This window comes from Salmo trutta, chromosome 40, assembly GCF_901001165.1.
Source record: "Salmo trutta chromosome 40, fSalTru1.1, whole genome shotgun sequence".
Taxonomy (NCBI): Eukaryota; Metazoa; Chordata; class Actinopteri; order Salmoniformes; family Salmonidae; genus Salmo; species Salmo trutta.
The window spans coordinates 16,267,658-16,283,907 of record NC_042996.1 but is presented as its reverse complement, the minus strand read 5'-3'; the positions used below and the strand labels follow the sequence as shown (position 1 = coordinate 16,283,907).

At 43.5% G+C, this 16,250-nt stretch overlaps 1 protein-coding gene across 1 annotated transcript in view; it reads left to right on the top strand.

Moving 5' to 3' along the window:
* ttll12 (tubulin tyrosine ligase-like family, member 12) overlaps positions 1-14,584 on the top strand; it is a 33,200-nt gene extending 18,616 nt beyond the window's left edge. Inside the window, exons 11-15 of the mRNA XM_029742360.1 lie at positions 1,765-1,846; positions 2,071-2,139; positions 6,013-6,151; positions 7,888-9,929; positions 11,073-14,584. Coding sequence (XP_029598220.1) covers positions 1,765-1,846; positions 2,071-2,139; positions 6,013-6,151; positions 7,888-8,039 — 442 coding nt within the window. The 3' untranslated portion in view covers positions 8,040-9,929; positions 11,073-14,584. The remainder of the gene's footprint in view (positions 1-1,764; positions 1,847-2,070; positions 2,140-6,012; positions 6,152-7,887; positions 9,930-11,072) is intronic.
* The last annotated feature ends 1,666 nt before the right edge of the window (positions 14,585-16,250 follow it).

Sequence of the window (16,250 nt, the reverse complement as noted above, 5' to 3'; positions counted from 1 at the left end):
GTCATGACCAGCCTTTTCAAGGCACATCATAATTACAGATCTGAGTGCTACAGGGAAATAGTCATTTAGGCAGGTTACCTTGGGAACAGGGACAATGGTGGTCAGCTTGAAACATGTTGGTATTACAGACTGGGGCGAGGAAAGATTGAAAATGTCTGTGACACCGGCCAGCTGGTTTGGGCATGCTTTGAGAATGCACCCTAATATTCCGTCTGATTGTTAACCTGTTTAAACGTTTTGCTCACATCGGCCACAAAGAGCGAGATGACATAGTCATCTGGAAAAGCAGGGGCTTTCATGCAAGGCACAGTGTTATATTCTTCTAAGCGAGCATAAAAGGCATTTAGCTCGTTTGGGAGTTCTGCATTGCTGGGCAGCTCATGGCTGGGTTTCCTTTTGTAATCTGTTATAGTCTGCATGCCCTGCCGCTGTTGTGGAAAATTGTCCTCAAGTTTCCTTCAAAAAAGCAAAGCATCTCCGAGTTTGTGGAATCAAGATGGACTTTATTACAAAAGCGATAGAGCCGAGCTGGTCTGCAGAGCAACTGATTTTCCAGTCTCGGGACATTTCTTTTATACAGTTTCATCTTTGCATCATATTCATAGCCATTCCGTCTTATGTAAATGATCTATACCCCTTGGCTTCTCACCACCATTATCTTTGTCCCCTTCCATTATGTTTACGCCCATCTTAATCTGCTCCCCTTGTTGGTCCGTGTTTAGATTATATTGGTGGCGTAACCTTGACAATATCTGATTACCCCTCTTCCTGGCCTTAGTTTCCAAGCATCAACTATATTGGTGGCGAAAGCACAGTGTTAATGCCAAAATAGTTTGGACACACACTCCTAATGTTGGTCAATGGCTCCCAAGCACAGATCTAATGGCCTCTTGGGATAAAGCAATGACTTTCAACCAGGTAACCCTTTCTCTAGTCCACTGACCATGACACACACACATACATTATAATGGACTCTTTGGACTAAGTAATGACTTTCAGCCTAGTAACCTTTCCTCTACATGTGGTAAAACCCTCTAAGATGCATACAGTAAAGCTTATAAAAACATAACACAAACTGGAATTTTCTCCAATAACACCTTCCTTCTATATTGTCCTTTTGCATGTTTGATGTCTCGTCGGAGGTCATAGTGGGATTTCTTGCATGCGTCTGTTTCCTGTTGTCAGCGGTAGCTCTAGCCTATAGCACAGTGCAGCTGTTGCCTGTAATCCAAGGTTTTGGTTTGAATACGTTCTTAGTCACTGTGGGGATGACATCATCTATGCACTTGATTGTTGTGGTTAACCCCTCAATGTTATCAGATGAATCCCGGATTTATTTATTTATTTTTTGTCTGTACTAGCAAAACAGTCTTGTAGCCTCACTTCCGTATTAAGCTGGTATACTGGTACTTCCTGTTTTTAGCTAGAACGTTTGAGAAGTAAAACCAGCTGCCTTGCTAACCACATGCTCCACTCACAAGACTGCATATAGATCCGCAGTTCGACGCTCATCTCTTAAAATGTGTGAGGACGTGGGGGGGGGGGGGTTCATAAGATTTAAGCGAGGGCAGAATTTGAATGTCAAATGCTGCAGCCCATAAATGCCACCTATGATGTGTTGACTTCCAGAATAAGAGTGCTGATCTAGGATCTGTTTCGCCTTCTGTAGAAGAGGAACCTGATCTGAGATCAGCACTGCCATTCTGAGACGCTTTGTGAATAAAGGCTGGAGCTTTATGCTGGTCTCATCTCTGTTCTACACAGGCCTTTCTCTCTGGACCACTTTGATGACTACCAGAAGCACTTCACTGTCATGAACTATGCAGAGGGGGTCCAGCTCAAACAGGTAATGATGACAAAGCAAACCCCCGCATTCATCAAAAGCAGACTAAGCCAACCGACTGAAAAGGACAAACGCATCCACACACACACTCAGAAACGCACACTTTTGACACTTGTCAAAGAAAACGCGCGCGCACAAAAGGCAGCAACACAAAAACATACACACAGCTACAACAAACACACACCACCTGAATTCATTCCCTAAATCTGATACTCTGTGTGCCCCAGGTTCACTACGATGAATTCATACCTATGTTTGAAAAGCAGTATCCTCAGTATCCATGGAAAGAGGTTGAGGTAAACACACACTTTTAATCTTTCACTTGTCTGTCTGTGTGTGTGAGTTAACACTTTACGACTTTCAACATCCTAACGTCGCTGAGCCTCACATTAAACGACCGTCTTTCCTGTATTTTTGTTGGGGTGTTACCAACGTAGTGGTGCGCACACTAAACGATGTGGTACAGAAGGGAGGGGTCACACACTACAAGATTCTTCACTTGGTGGTGAGGATTGTTTTTGCGAGACGGCGTGGTATCGATAATGTGATTTAACGTCGCTAAAACGAGCTGTGGGTCGAAGCAGCCTCAAAGGTTTTCAGTCAGACATTCAGTTGAAATATCTAGACAGCATTTTGAATTGAGTAACATTTGCTTGTGAACTTCAGAGCTGTAACAATCTGACACTTTGTCATGTAAATGGGGAAAACTATAAAGACAGAGCTCTGTGATAAGAAAGTCGATTCTTCCATGGAATTTCTCGGCTCTGTTACTTTGTGATAAAGTCTAACGGAAGTTACAAGTTCCGGTATTGGTGCAAATATTTGATTCAATATTTCCACAACACCTTTAAACAGTCACCCCCCTATATGGATAATAACTCCCCTTGCCCCTTCACCACCATCTTTCAGTCTCAGTTCTTGCTGGTTAACGCCCACATCTGCCACGGTCTAGATTATAATGGCGGCGGGGGCCTGGCTGTGATACAGAAAATAATACTTGTGTTTCCGGTATTAGTTCTGTATTTCCTGCTGACTTTCAGTCTCTACATGTCTAGTGATGAATTCCATGTCTTTCCTGCTAACATTGTTTTTACTGTAGTCCAATGCTTAACTCATTGTTTATCTAGCTATGTCCATTTTAACTAAAGCTCAGCAGATATTCTGCTCACATATGTTTTATCCCTTATACATGTGTTTCTGTCTCAATACTTCAAAGTGGTCAGTCCGGATACTGGAAATGTAATCATTGTCATGAGTTTTGTTCCTACAAAGGCATACTATTAGTAGTCCTGCCCCAGAGTCTACACATTCTGGGTGATGTGAAACAACGTCATCCCACTGGGGTCTTCTCTGGTGAGCTCTCATTGGCTATTGCTGATCATCGTTCTCAACAATTGTCGTTGCACATCTCACACTACAAGAGCATTGCAGATTTTGTGCAGATAAAATCAAACATGTTTGAAAATATTGGGACTTCTGGGACTGCTCAAAGACTAGATCGGTAACCCTCACATTGCGTCTTTGACCCGCTCTGTGCGCCCCAAATAGGCAACAACATTGGCATGTTGTCTCCGATCTCAAATGTGTCTAGGACTGATAAATCGTGTAGCGTACACTCGGCTTTACTCTGTAACTCTGTTACGTAATCAGTGTTGAGATTAGTTACTTGGAAAAGTAATATATTATCCATTACATTTATCAAAGTAAGGTTACTTTGCAATATTACTTTGTGTGGAAACTAACGAGTTTCGTTCATGAAATGAAATCTGAGTCTCACCGGTGTTAACTGTCAGAGAGAACAAGGCAACGGGCGCACGCTCTACCAAAGATGAGCTACTTAATCACATTGTATTTGTCACATGCTTCATAGGCAACGTGTGGACTAACAGTAAAGTTCTTACTTATAGGTCCTTTTCCAACAATGCAGTTAAAGATGAGAGAAAATCTATAATAAATAGTGACACAAGGAAGAAATAAAGTGAATAATGAATAAAAATGACAAGTTAAAATAGCGTGGCTATATACAGCGAGTACTAGTACTGAGTCGATGTGCAGAGGCATGAGGTAACTGAGCTAGCTATGTTCATATAGGTAGAGATAAAGTGAGTAGGCAACAGGATAGATAATAGACAGTAGCAGCAGTGTGTGTGTGTGTGTGTGGTGTCAGCATGCAGAACTACTAACTCGGGTTTCATAATCACTAGTTTCCCGTCTCATCTGTGGCGCTGCTTTCCTGTGCTAGTCTACAAGTGCTGCGCTATATATGGGATGCTTAATTAGCCATATATACTGATAGTGTAAATAATTGCTTTAGTGTGATTTAAGTTTAAGTGCAATTAGGCTTTAAGCCTTTGGGATGTTTTGATGTATAAAGTCATAGTATGAGAAGAGAAAAGGTTGCTGCATGTTTGGGGAAGTCACACAAACACATCTTTGTACATTCTAACTAGCTGGAGTCCCATCCTTGCATGTCTAAGATAACCAATCATTCTTTGGTGTTAGGCAGAAACACCGTAGGGTCCTCTTACTGGTATTGTCATGGCCCTGATGGGTGTGGAAGTGAATATGTATGAGAGAGGACTGTAATCGGATGTTCTTTGATGTGGGCCCCTGTGGCCCCCCTTTGTCATAGAAATATTTGCTCAATAATATTTCTCAGATACCGGAACTTGTGAATTCAAATAGACTTTATTACAAAGTAACAAGCCGAGCTGGTCCATGGACCAACTGTCTTCCCAGCCTCGGCACACGCTTTTATATGTCTAATGGTGCTTAAATAATTCACACCTATGCTCCTAATGCAGGTAGATGTTTTCTGGTGCCTATAAATGATTAACTAATGTGTATGTCCAATGGCCTTCACAAGACCAGGCATGACCCAGAATGGTTAGGCCTGTGCTGATCCAGCTTTGCACATTCACATGGATTCTGCTTACTCTAAGATGCGTAACACACACACTGAAAAATCCCCAATACCTTTCAGCAGATTGTGTGCTGTTTGGAGAAGTGTATTCCCTGGGACCTAAAGACGGTGTCATTTTATCAATCGTGCGTGAGCACAGTATGTGTAAACCATGCATGGGATTTCCACGCAGAGGGATATTATCAATATGAATGTTTAGCTTGAGTGTGTGGAAATGTATGCGCAGCCATGACCATGCGTATGCACAGTGCCAACTGGTGGAATAAGGGAACTGCTTGTCAAGCGTAGAAGAATGGGGAAAATATATGTTGAAATTAGTGAGAGTAATAATTAAATTGATCTCAGAAGCCTCTATACATTTAATATGGACAGCAGGGGTAATGACATTTTTCCAAACAGCCTTTCTCCGCTCGCTAGAGAACTAAATGAGGAAAGAAGTTGAGATCGGATCAATGAAACACTCCCGGTAGAGATGATTCTGAAAGTAACGCACGTGCTGTTTGACAGAGTAACTAATAATATTACCCAATTTGAAAAAGTTATTTTACTCCGTTAATCATAAAAGTAATCTAACACCTTTTATCAAACACCTGCCCACAATCACCCCTTACCCAAAACAAGAGTAAATATTGGACCATAAATTGTGCCTTCCTGTATTATACTTATGCTAAAATGTTTGTTCTATTCTACTGCCATTTACTTTGTTCGTACTCTTTTGTTTCTTATCGTTGTATTGTCAAGAAGGAACCTGCAAGTAAGCATTTAGTTGGACGGTGTAGACAATGTGTATCCTGCACAAACAACTAATAAAACTGGAAACTTTAATGTGTTACCCCCAACACTGTAGGTAATACAGTTACTGTTCTCTCTCTACCCCCCTCTATCTCTGTCTCCCTTATATCTCTGCCTCTTTCTCACCTTTCTACCTCCTTCCCTCGTTTATTTCAATTTAAGGGCTTTATTAGCATGGGAAACATGTTAACATTGCCAAAGAAAGTGAAATGTATAATAAACAAGTAAAATGAACAGTAAACATTACACTCACAAAGGTTCTAAAATAATAGACATTTCAATAACATATGTCTATATACAGTGTTACGATGTGCACATAGTCAAAGTACAGAAGGAAAAATCAATAAACATAAATATGGGTTGTATTTACAATGGTGTTTGTTCTTCACTGGTTGCCCTTGTGGCAACCGGTCACAAATCTTGCTGCTGTGATTTCTCTCTACCCCCTGATCAGAGAGAGGCGTTCAAGGCATTTGCAGAGCTCTTCCAGGCAGCCTCGTCCAGGCCGGCCCCCTACGGTTTCTGTGCGTACCCCTCCTCCCGGGCCATCTACGCTGTAGACCTTATGCTCAAGTGGGGCACTGGGGACAGAGGTGAGGCCTTGCTGTGTTAATGCGTACTGATCATGTGTATGTTTCTGTACCTCCAAGTGTGTGTGTATGCGTGACAGCTTTACATTCCTCACTGAGTTCCTCACACATTCACAGGATGGGTGAACTGTATACACTGTGGGAACAGGAGGACAGTTAGTCTGGCCTTGAACTGGCTACAGTCTCAAACAATAGATAGGCTAACTGTTATTGTCCACGTTCTTATTGATAATCTCACACTTTGAGTGGAAATGGTCCCACGCATGGTTTCCACACAGATTTGTGCTTACTCGTGATTGATAAATGAGGCCTTGTAAGTAAGCATTTTACTGTACCGTAATTTCCAGACTATTAAGCGCACCTGAATATAAGCCGCACCCACTGAATTTAAAAAATATATATTATTTTGAACATAAATAAGCCGCAGGTGCCTACCGGTACATTGAAACAAATTAATTTTACACAGGCTTTAACGAAACACGGCTTGTAACAAAAAATAAATAATTTGCAATAAGCTTTAGTTGTCTTTTTGCACTGAGTCAATTCCTCACGCTGCTGTTTCCAACGTCTTATCATTGACTCATTAAGACCAAGCTCCCGTGCAGCAGCTCTATTTCCTTTTCCAACAGCCAGATCAATCGCCTTCGACTTGAAAGCTGCATCATATGCATTTCTCCGTGTCTTTGCCATGATGAGGATGACAAAATGACTACCGTAATCAGAATGATGGGAAGTTTGAGAGCGCTCGATTTAATCTAAACAGTAAACAAAAAAGTTGTTTGACCTTAATCCGTTCGGCAATTTCATTGGTCTAATGAAAGCTTCATGCCGCCAAAAAAACTGAGCACGTCACAGAATGTGTTTTTTTGGGGGGGGGGGGGGGAATTGAAAGCGGGAAAAATCCATATATTAGCCGCGTCATTGTTTAAGCCGCGAGGTTCAAAGCTGGGAAAAAAGTTGCGGCTTATAGTCCGGAATTTACTGTACGTGAAACGCTATCATCTGAATGTGCCTATAGCTGAGTTACAGCTATCAGCCTCAGGAAGGTCACCTAGGATACCAAGTTCTGCTTTATGGTGATGAGGTCACCCAGATGCTACAACTTCATTTAGTGGGCATGCAGAATTTATGACCCAACAGGCTAGGAGGGTGAGAGTGTAGTTGGTTGATTGTCTTCTGTTACTTAAAATGTGGTCCTGTATGGCTCAGTTGGTAGCTTGGAATGCCAAGGGTCGTGGGTTCGATCTCAAATAAGAATTTGTTCTTAACTGACTTGCCTAGTTAAATAAAGTAAAATGACTAAGTCGCTTTGGATAAAAGTATCTGCTAAATAGCATACATTACGCACTCAAATCTGTCAGAGGTAGATGGGATGGTTGATTAGTGATGTATAACATACTGATTCCAACAGAGGTTTAGTTTCACACCTCAGCGTGTAGGAAAACAGCTATGTATCTTAGTGGGGGTTTCCCCGTAGTGGTAGTTTCCACCCAGGATGGTTACAATGGCACTTCCTCTATAAATCAATAGTTATACCATTATGGAGTATTACCGGTGTAGACCATTGTACACTACATACCATATACTTAATCGCACTTCTCACACTTAATTTGTATTTCATAAACCTCATATTTTAGTTGTATTATATAATACAAGTTCCATTAATGTAATCCATTATTAACCCCTGCTAATAATATCCAGTGTATGATCTAACCCTCTATGATCTGTTCCTGGATCAGGTGAACGTGTGATGAAGCCTCAGATCCTGGAGGTGAACTTCAGTCCAGACTGCGCCCGGGCCTGCCTCCATCACCCTGGTTTCTACGACCACATGTTCCAAACACTCTTCCTGGATGAGGCTGATCAATGCCCTGTCACTCAGGTCTCATAATGACCTCTAAACCCTGGCCTTGAACCCATATTACACAGTTGAAAGGTCCATTTGGACAATTTGTATTTCTTATTTCTAGTAGGAATTGATGAGTAATGGTGTGGAACAGATGTGCCAAATACATTTTTCCCCGTGGGCTGCATTCGATCCCTACTGAGGTCCAGAGGATCGCACTTCAGATGTATTTTATTTCCTCTTCATCAAAATTAGCAAAGAAATTGTTTTTAAATCACTTTTGGAGTTTTCTATGCTCCCTGACTGTCTAGATTTTGTTTTGATGACTGTTAGCAAACTGGAAAGAGTGAAGAGACTGTAAATGTAGGTTCATTATCATTTCTACACAGTTTGGATTTGGCTTCAGTCATATTAAATGTCAAATGAGTTTCTCTCCGAATGTTTTAATTTGATTTATTTTTAGCATTATTCAAACCTCTCGCGGGATGGATTGAAGGGCCTCGCAGGCCGGATCTGGGCCGCAAGCTGTATATTTGACATCCCTGGTCTGGACTGATACACAATGATCTCGCACACACCCAGTAAAGTGGGTAGGGGTGGTAAGGGGGGGCTGACGTTGGGAAAGAGTGGGAACAAGCTAGAGGTTGGGAAGGTGATCTAGAAGGAGGGCAAGGGGAAAGGCAAGTTTTTCTCCGCTCCAGTAAAAAACAGGAGGTCGACCACTGCACTTCCTGCTGGAGAGGACTGCTGAGCAGGCAATCTCTCACGCTTAAGCCCTTCACTCCTACATATCTGTATCCCGTAACAGGGAGAGAGTGGGAAGGGCATTGCACTGTTCTGCTCTGTGTTTTCTCTCTAGATCCTCCAACTTCCAAGGAACACTGGTTTATTTTGTAAATGTTCTGATCGGTATTAAAGCTCATGTAAATGTTAAATGAACTGGCAGAGTAATGTATTACCATTAATTTGTGTGAAGAGGCGTTCATAATCATACCCCAATCATAAGTATGGTGATTGATGGGTTACAGTGCTGTAGAAAAATCAGCTCCTGTAGCTAACTGTTAAGCATTCACCCAAGGTTTATTCAATAGTGACCTGCGCAGGGGAGACCTTTTCTGGACAGACGCATCCATTTTAGCTTATATAGGCAAGGAACATCGGGTTTAAATCAGTATTCTCTTTTCTGCTGGGTTTTCTTGGCAAAGTTAACTATGATATACTGCCACATTTCATACTACCTTTCCTCAAATGCAGATTTGTTCTAGTTCAACTTGGATAACATCTTTAAAGCACACAGTGCAGTTGTCTAACATTGTCATTAAGCTTAACGGTTTTCTTCTGTGACCATTTCTCATTCTATGATAACTTTGACAATGTTCTCCGGACTCGACATGTTTTCGGCAATGAATGGAATTTCACCATTGAATATGCTTTCTAAATAGCAGCAGATCTATAGTCATTTCTTCCATGTCACTAAGCATTAGTTCAGTAATAAAACTGGTTATTTTTTTGAGCTTGATCAACGGTCAATTTATAGCAGGAATAAAAAAAAAAAGAATAAATTATAGCAGAAACCTAAAACCGCAGAGAAATTATAACGTATTTCTGTAGATTCATTTGTCTTGTAATATTGGTTTTATGTTTTTTTGTCATTTGCTTCATTAAAATAGAGAGAACTGTCAACCAGTTGAATAAAACTCTGGGGGCGTGGAACTTGAATCTACTGGTACCAGCCAAGCGCGCTCCCACAGATACATTTGAAGAAGTTTTAACAGAAGAGAGGAGTGTTTTTGACAATAATGCACTATAACGTTGGATGCTGATAAACCACACAGAAGAAGAAGAAGAAGAGTGCGAGTTGTTGATTGCTAGATCTCGGTTGGGGATATCCATGTTTACCGCATGTGAAAGAGGAGCGGCGCAGGCTTTCTGCAAGTATGCATGGTCTTTTCTCAGAAAAATCCAATGGTTGACATGAACAACAATGCTATCTATGTTGAACAGTGTTATATATTTGTGCAAAAAATAAAATAAACATCAGATTTACGTATGGGTATTCATTCTCCAGGAGATATCCAAACAAATGCATGGATGACCGTTTCAAGGTGTTTGCGCGTCACTTTAACACATTTTTAGCGGCAGTCATTAATTACTAAGCAATCAACCGCACAAAGCACATTATGGGCGCGCCTCGTTATTTCTCAAACCAAGAGAGAGAGAGAGAAAGTCATCGCTATTTGCGTTTCATGACGATTGAGCTCAGCCAGCACTTGTGAGTAGCTTGAGTCAATTCGATAACAGCGGTGAGTGACAGCGAGTGGGACTGACAAGACAGTGGCTGAATGCTCATCACCTGCCGAGGAATGATCGAAAAACGGTCGAAAAAAGATCCGTTAAACCACAACGCGCACAGACATCTCCCTCCCACTCGCAAAGCTGGCAGACTGAGGAGAGGCACTTGGCCAAATCAATTCCAGTAATTAATATAATAATTATACATTTACTCTGACACATCGCGACCCGACCAATACTTTAAGAAACGCTGCCCTAGGGAAGTTGTCTACATAGCTAAGAATGAATAGGCTCCATTGTTATGTTAACCGTTTAACCAGTGTGATTCATTCACTTCAAGGTTGCGTCTCCGCATCATTTCAAGGCTGGAGACAGTTGTTTTGTGGTCAATCGTTATAATAATGATTAGCCTGAGACAAGGTACCTTGGTTTAATCCTGAGAAAGGGCCTTGGATATCAACAATGCCGATATTATATACCAAACAACACCCTCTCTGGTTCCTCTGGAGGGTCAACCTGACCTGAGGTGGAACTCTACTCCTGCCCAGAATGCTATTTGTGGGGCACATGCTCCTCCTATATGAGCGGGTACTATATTGAGGGTGTTAGTTGATTGTGAGCTGCACTCTAACTCTAACTTTCAGCCCATAATGTCTGAACCAGCAGTCACATATCAAAAACATATTGCAGTGTATGTTAGAAAAATCAATAACTTGGTTGATGGATAACCATTGCATAGTTTTCACAATAGTTTCTCTCTTTTTTTATACTTGAAACGCTACCCAGTTCAATGTGCTGGGACAGATAGAGGTGACACAATATGGATAACGCCTGTGAAAATGCCAGATCAAGAGAATGGAGCTATGGTGATGGATACAGCCGCCATAGTATGGCTCAGTGGGGAAGTGCTCCCCCTGCTGGTGAAAGACAGTACCTCACCGAACAGGAAAGGGAACGCCAGTGGCTGAACCATGCGAAAGAAGCTGCCATACGGGCCCACTACAACTCCCATAGACAAAACTCTCCAATGGACTTCCGTGGACATGGGGCACAAGAGACCCAGCCGCCGCCTCTGTATCATCAGGACCATCACAGAATGGCTCCGAGTCAGAACCAAAGGGATTGGTCAAATCTCTATGGACCCTTGAGAGGCCAGGCAACCCCTAATGTAACCTTACACCACAGTGGAGAGAGAACAGAAACATGGGCTAAGCATGAACCCCACTTCCCCAGCAATGAGTTTTTTCCCCCGCTCATTGTCGAAAGAGGGCATGAGGATATAACCCATCACCATAAAGCTGACCGGGATTATATGGTTGGTCGGATAGTGAATCATAACAATCTCCATTACTTGGAAAGCAGATGGCAGATGTTAGATCCCACCCATTCCAATGGACATGCTAGAGGACATTTTAATGAACATTCAAGGGGACATTCTAATTCCTATTCCAGGGTTCATTCTACTGAATGCTCAAAGGGAAGTTCTAGGGGTGGGTCAAGTGGACGTTTTAGGGGTGGCTCTAGTGCACGTTCTAGGGGTGGCTCTAGTGCACGTTCTAGGGGTGGGTCTAGTGGACGTTCTAGGGGTGGGTCTAGTGGACGTTCTAGGGATGGGTCTAGTGCACGTTCTAGGGGTGGGTCTAGTGCACGTTCTAGGGGTGGGTCTAGTGCACGTTCTAGGGGTGGCTCTAGTGCACGTTCTAGGGGTGGCTCTAGTGCACGTTCTAGGGGTGGCTCTAGTGCACGTTCTAGGGGTGGCTCTAGTGGACGTTCCAGGGGTGGCTCTAGTGGACGTTCCAGGGGTGGCTCTAGTGGACGTTCTAGGGGTGGCTCTAGTGGATGTTCTAGGGGTGGCTCTAATGGAAGTTCTAGGGTCCATTCCAGCAGGTCTCCCAGGCTGGACTTCCAGGCTAAGCATGTCAACCCTTTTCAAACTACGACCAACAGTTCTCCAGACATTCAGAACGCCAACATCACTCCAACTGTTCCTATGGTCAGCAACGAACACAGTGAAATAACATCAGGACGTACAACAGGTCCTGCGAGAGATTCTACATCACTTGTGCAGACCTTTACTATGACTGCACAGCAGTGTGTTTTTATGGATTTCCCTTCCACGGGAGGTACAGAATCTGGTGTTGTTGACCTAAAAGCAGCCCAGGTAACAAATGCAGACACCCATGGTATACTAGGACCTAGTGTTCCTTCCCAAGCCATAACTCAACAAACAGATCATCTTCCTGGCAATGCTGCTCTGGTTTCTCACACACAGACCTCTACCACCCCTGAACAGCAACATGCTCCCTCTCCTTCTCTCACTGAGACACCTCAGGAAAAACCTCCTCATAAACATAAGATCTCACTCAAGGAAATACAGCACTGGCCCCAGAGTGTTTTAAGATCTAAAAATGGACCTGTAAATGGGAATAACTCAACACAAGACCCCTCTCAGTCCCAACAATCCAGCACAGAGAAGATGGAAGTTTTACAAGCAGGCAAAACAGAACTACATCTAAACACCAAAGACTACCAGGCGAGGCCCCCTGAGAGGTTTAGTGCTGAGGACTCCACTATACGGCTGGAGATTAAGTCCACCCCCAGGTACATGACCCTGGCGGCAGTTGCCACCGCTCCTCCGCCCCCCGTGGCTATCGTCTCTCCAATGGGTCCTCAGCGGACCCCAGAGCCCATGGAGACAGAGAATGCAGGCAATGAGCTGCCATTTAAGATTTTAGAGGCCTGGTCCATCAGCGAAAAACAGTCGGAAAACCTGTGGGAAAGAGCTAAAGATGATGCAAGTTCTCTCTCTGTCCTAAATGAGATTGTTCAAGTTGAGAGTCTTATGGAGTATGATAAGCCTATAGATGCATCTGCAACATGTTCAATGGCATCTACAGGAGAGGACAATGATGAGGTCCTTCAGGTCATCACACAGATGGACAAGAGATCACTTTTACCATTTGTCCACACCAACACTCAGGCAACTGATATTGTATGCATCGATGGTGCCCAGACAATCGTGGAAGGTAGCTCTAATGTTGCAGATGAGAGAACTCTTGATTTGTCCACAATTGCTGAAGTTCAGTTCAAGTTATGTGCGCTGCAGCAACTAACAATCACAGAGGATGGTTGTCTGGAGGCCATATTGGAGCGGTATTTGGGAGGGGATACCTCTAACCTGGTAGAAGCTTTAAAAAATAAAATGGATGAGAAAATCATGCAGGATGTGTCTGCCTGGGCAGAGAAGGCAGTGGTTCTCTTTGCAGTCAGTGGTATATCACTGGGGGAAGTGGTCGAGAAATTTCCCATTCCAGTACATGTTGACACCTGTTCCCAAGTGGGTTACAGGTCATCATGGTTAAATGTCAATGAGAAGCTGAATGACATTGACAAATATTCTGGAAGAGCTTGGTCTCTATGGTTCATACCAGATAAAGCAGAGGAGAGTTCCAAAGTGGTTGGGGGTGTCCAGATGGATGACACCTTCCACAGCAAGATGGAGACTGTGGAATTGCCTGCACAACAACCTGTTGTAGAAGAAGCAACAGACTCAGACCCCCCAACGAACGCAGACTCCGAGATGGAAACCCTTTCCCCAATGATTTTGACCGTCCTCACACCAGAGGATGCTGTGAAACTGCTTGCTGAAACAGAGGCACCAGATGTAGACCTCAAAAAGGTCATAGACCTCACAACAGACTCGGACACAGAACCCCTTTCCCCAATGAATTTGACCATCCTGACATCTGAGGATGCCATGAGACTGTTTTGCCAGATTGAAAATGGCTCTGACATCCAACTCGCGTCCCCTGATCCATGCTCTGAAAACAAAGATAAGACACAGACAAACAAACTAGAGAATATAGAAAGTGGCAGCTTAGATAAATCCTGCTACTGTCCTTGTATTATTGAAACTGACAATGGGCTTGAAATGGGCCTATGCTCCAGTTGTCAGAGAGAGAAAGGATTGCAGCAAGGTAAAAGATGCATAACAATCGCTCACTGCTTTACCATGTCAGATACAAATGATCAGGAGACAGAGGTCCCTAATGACTCTGGGGGGAAGGTGACTGTTGACAATCAATGCAGGGACAAGAAGCAGATACATTCAACTGAAGAAGAGGGTGATGACAATCAATCCAGTGACAATAAGACACAGGATGAAATGCAGCAATGTACAGGCGTCATACCGATCATTGACTTTTTTTTCTGGTCAGATGCAAGTGAGGATTCAGATCAGGAGACAGAGGAGAGCTATAATGAACAACATGCTCAGATTGAGGCTCATGCTTCTAATGTTAAAATGACAGAGCCTGAAACTGATGCCAAAGCACCATGTGAGTCAGCCCAAGAACGTACGACCCAAAGCAACATCAGTCCTGGTTCTGAGAATAGGGAAAGATGGCAAGAGAAGGATCAAGACTGTAGGACGAGTACATTACCACTTCCCAAGGTTGAAAACCCCTCTAAGGTAAGAGCTAACATCATAGCAGACAACTGGTGTTCACCTATAGAGGACTGTGGTTCACCTGTAGAAAAGTATGACGAAGTTGCTGACTTTGTCACCCAATACAAAACGTGCAAGTCAAAGAAAAAAGTACAACAAAAAATGGAAAAGGAGAAGACCCTTCATCCAACGTCATCTGACAGGCAAAAGCACAAGAAAAGCCATGGGAAAGCAGAGAGGGGAAGGTCACCATCCCAAACCGCTAAGTGCTCTGGGTTGAAGGCAACTGTGGATAATCAATGCAGGGACATGAAGCCACATGCCTCACACAAGAGGAGATATTCAACTGAGAGTGATGAAAATCGATGTAAAGACAAGAAGAGGGGATCATCAACTGCGAAAGAGCGTGAGGGCTGTCAATCCAGGGACAAGAAGCCACCGAAGAGGAGACATTCCACTGAGAAAGAGAGAGAGGACAATCAAAGTAGGGACAAGACGTCACAGAAGAGGAGAAATTCAACTGAAACTGAAGGCAGGAACTCTGACTCCAAAGAGTTACAGTGCCAGTTGGTGGACAGAGAGAGGGGCAGTGGAAACTCACTCCTGTGCCCTGGGGTGAAAACCCTCCATGTGCAGGGATCCTCAACTACCACCGTTCCTCTCAAACTCTCCATAAACATCCCCAAAAAGCCTTCCATAAACACCTCACCCTCAAAACATACTGAAGTCCCCAGAATGCCAAAGACTAAAGCCCAGAACAAAATGAGCAGACACCGCTCCCTTGCAAAGTTGGTGTCTCCTGTTGTCAAAGAGAGGCAGAGGAATGGCGGCAAACAAAAGCAGACAATTCAATGCTTAAAAATCAGATTGGAAAAGCTGTCCTTACCCAAAAATCTTGTCAGGAAATGTTCTCCACCAAGCCGGAAGAGGGAGGAAGGTTCTCCACAAAGCCGGAAGAGAGTGGAAGGTTCCCCACCAAGGCAGAAGAGGGTGGCAGATAGAGGAGAGCCTGGGGGTTTAGGGATAATGGTCTCTAAGAATCTTGACTTGTCCAAGAAACTAAAACGTAAGGCACAGAGCAACTTGAAATCCCAACAGAATTTGACAAAGATTCCGAAGGTGTTGAATGGAAGTGAGAAAGGAAGGTTTTCAGAAAGTGAGTGTAAGAATGACTCGCTGCCAAGGATTCCGAAGCTTCCGAGGACTCCAGAGGTTTCAAAGGATTGGCATGAGGGAGAGAACAGGAAAGAGACATCTCCCAGTGCTTCACCTGAATCACAAACGCTGGACAAACCTGCAAGAGTGGCACACAAGCCCAAACCTTTTATCAAGCCTGCCAGTCCCAATGGTTACAGCCCAGGTAGTCATGCTTGCCCTAATCCGGCCATGGTGTCACTGTCACATGGCAACGTAGATTTTGGGGCAAAAGTCTCTGCGAGGCAACAGGTGTTCTATGATTGGAAGAATAGCTTTGTCCCGACACCAACCCCCCGGACTCGCAGGCGATCAGGGTGTCC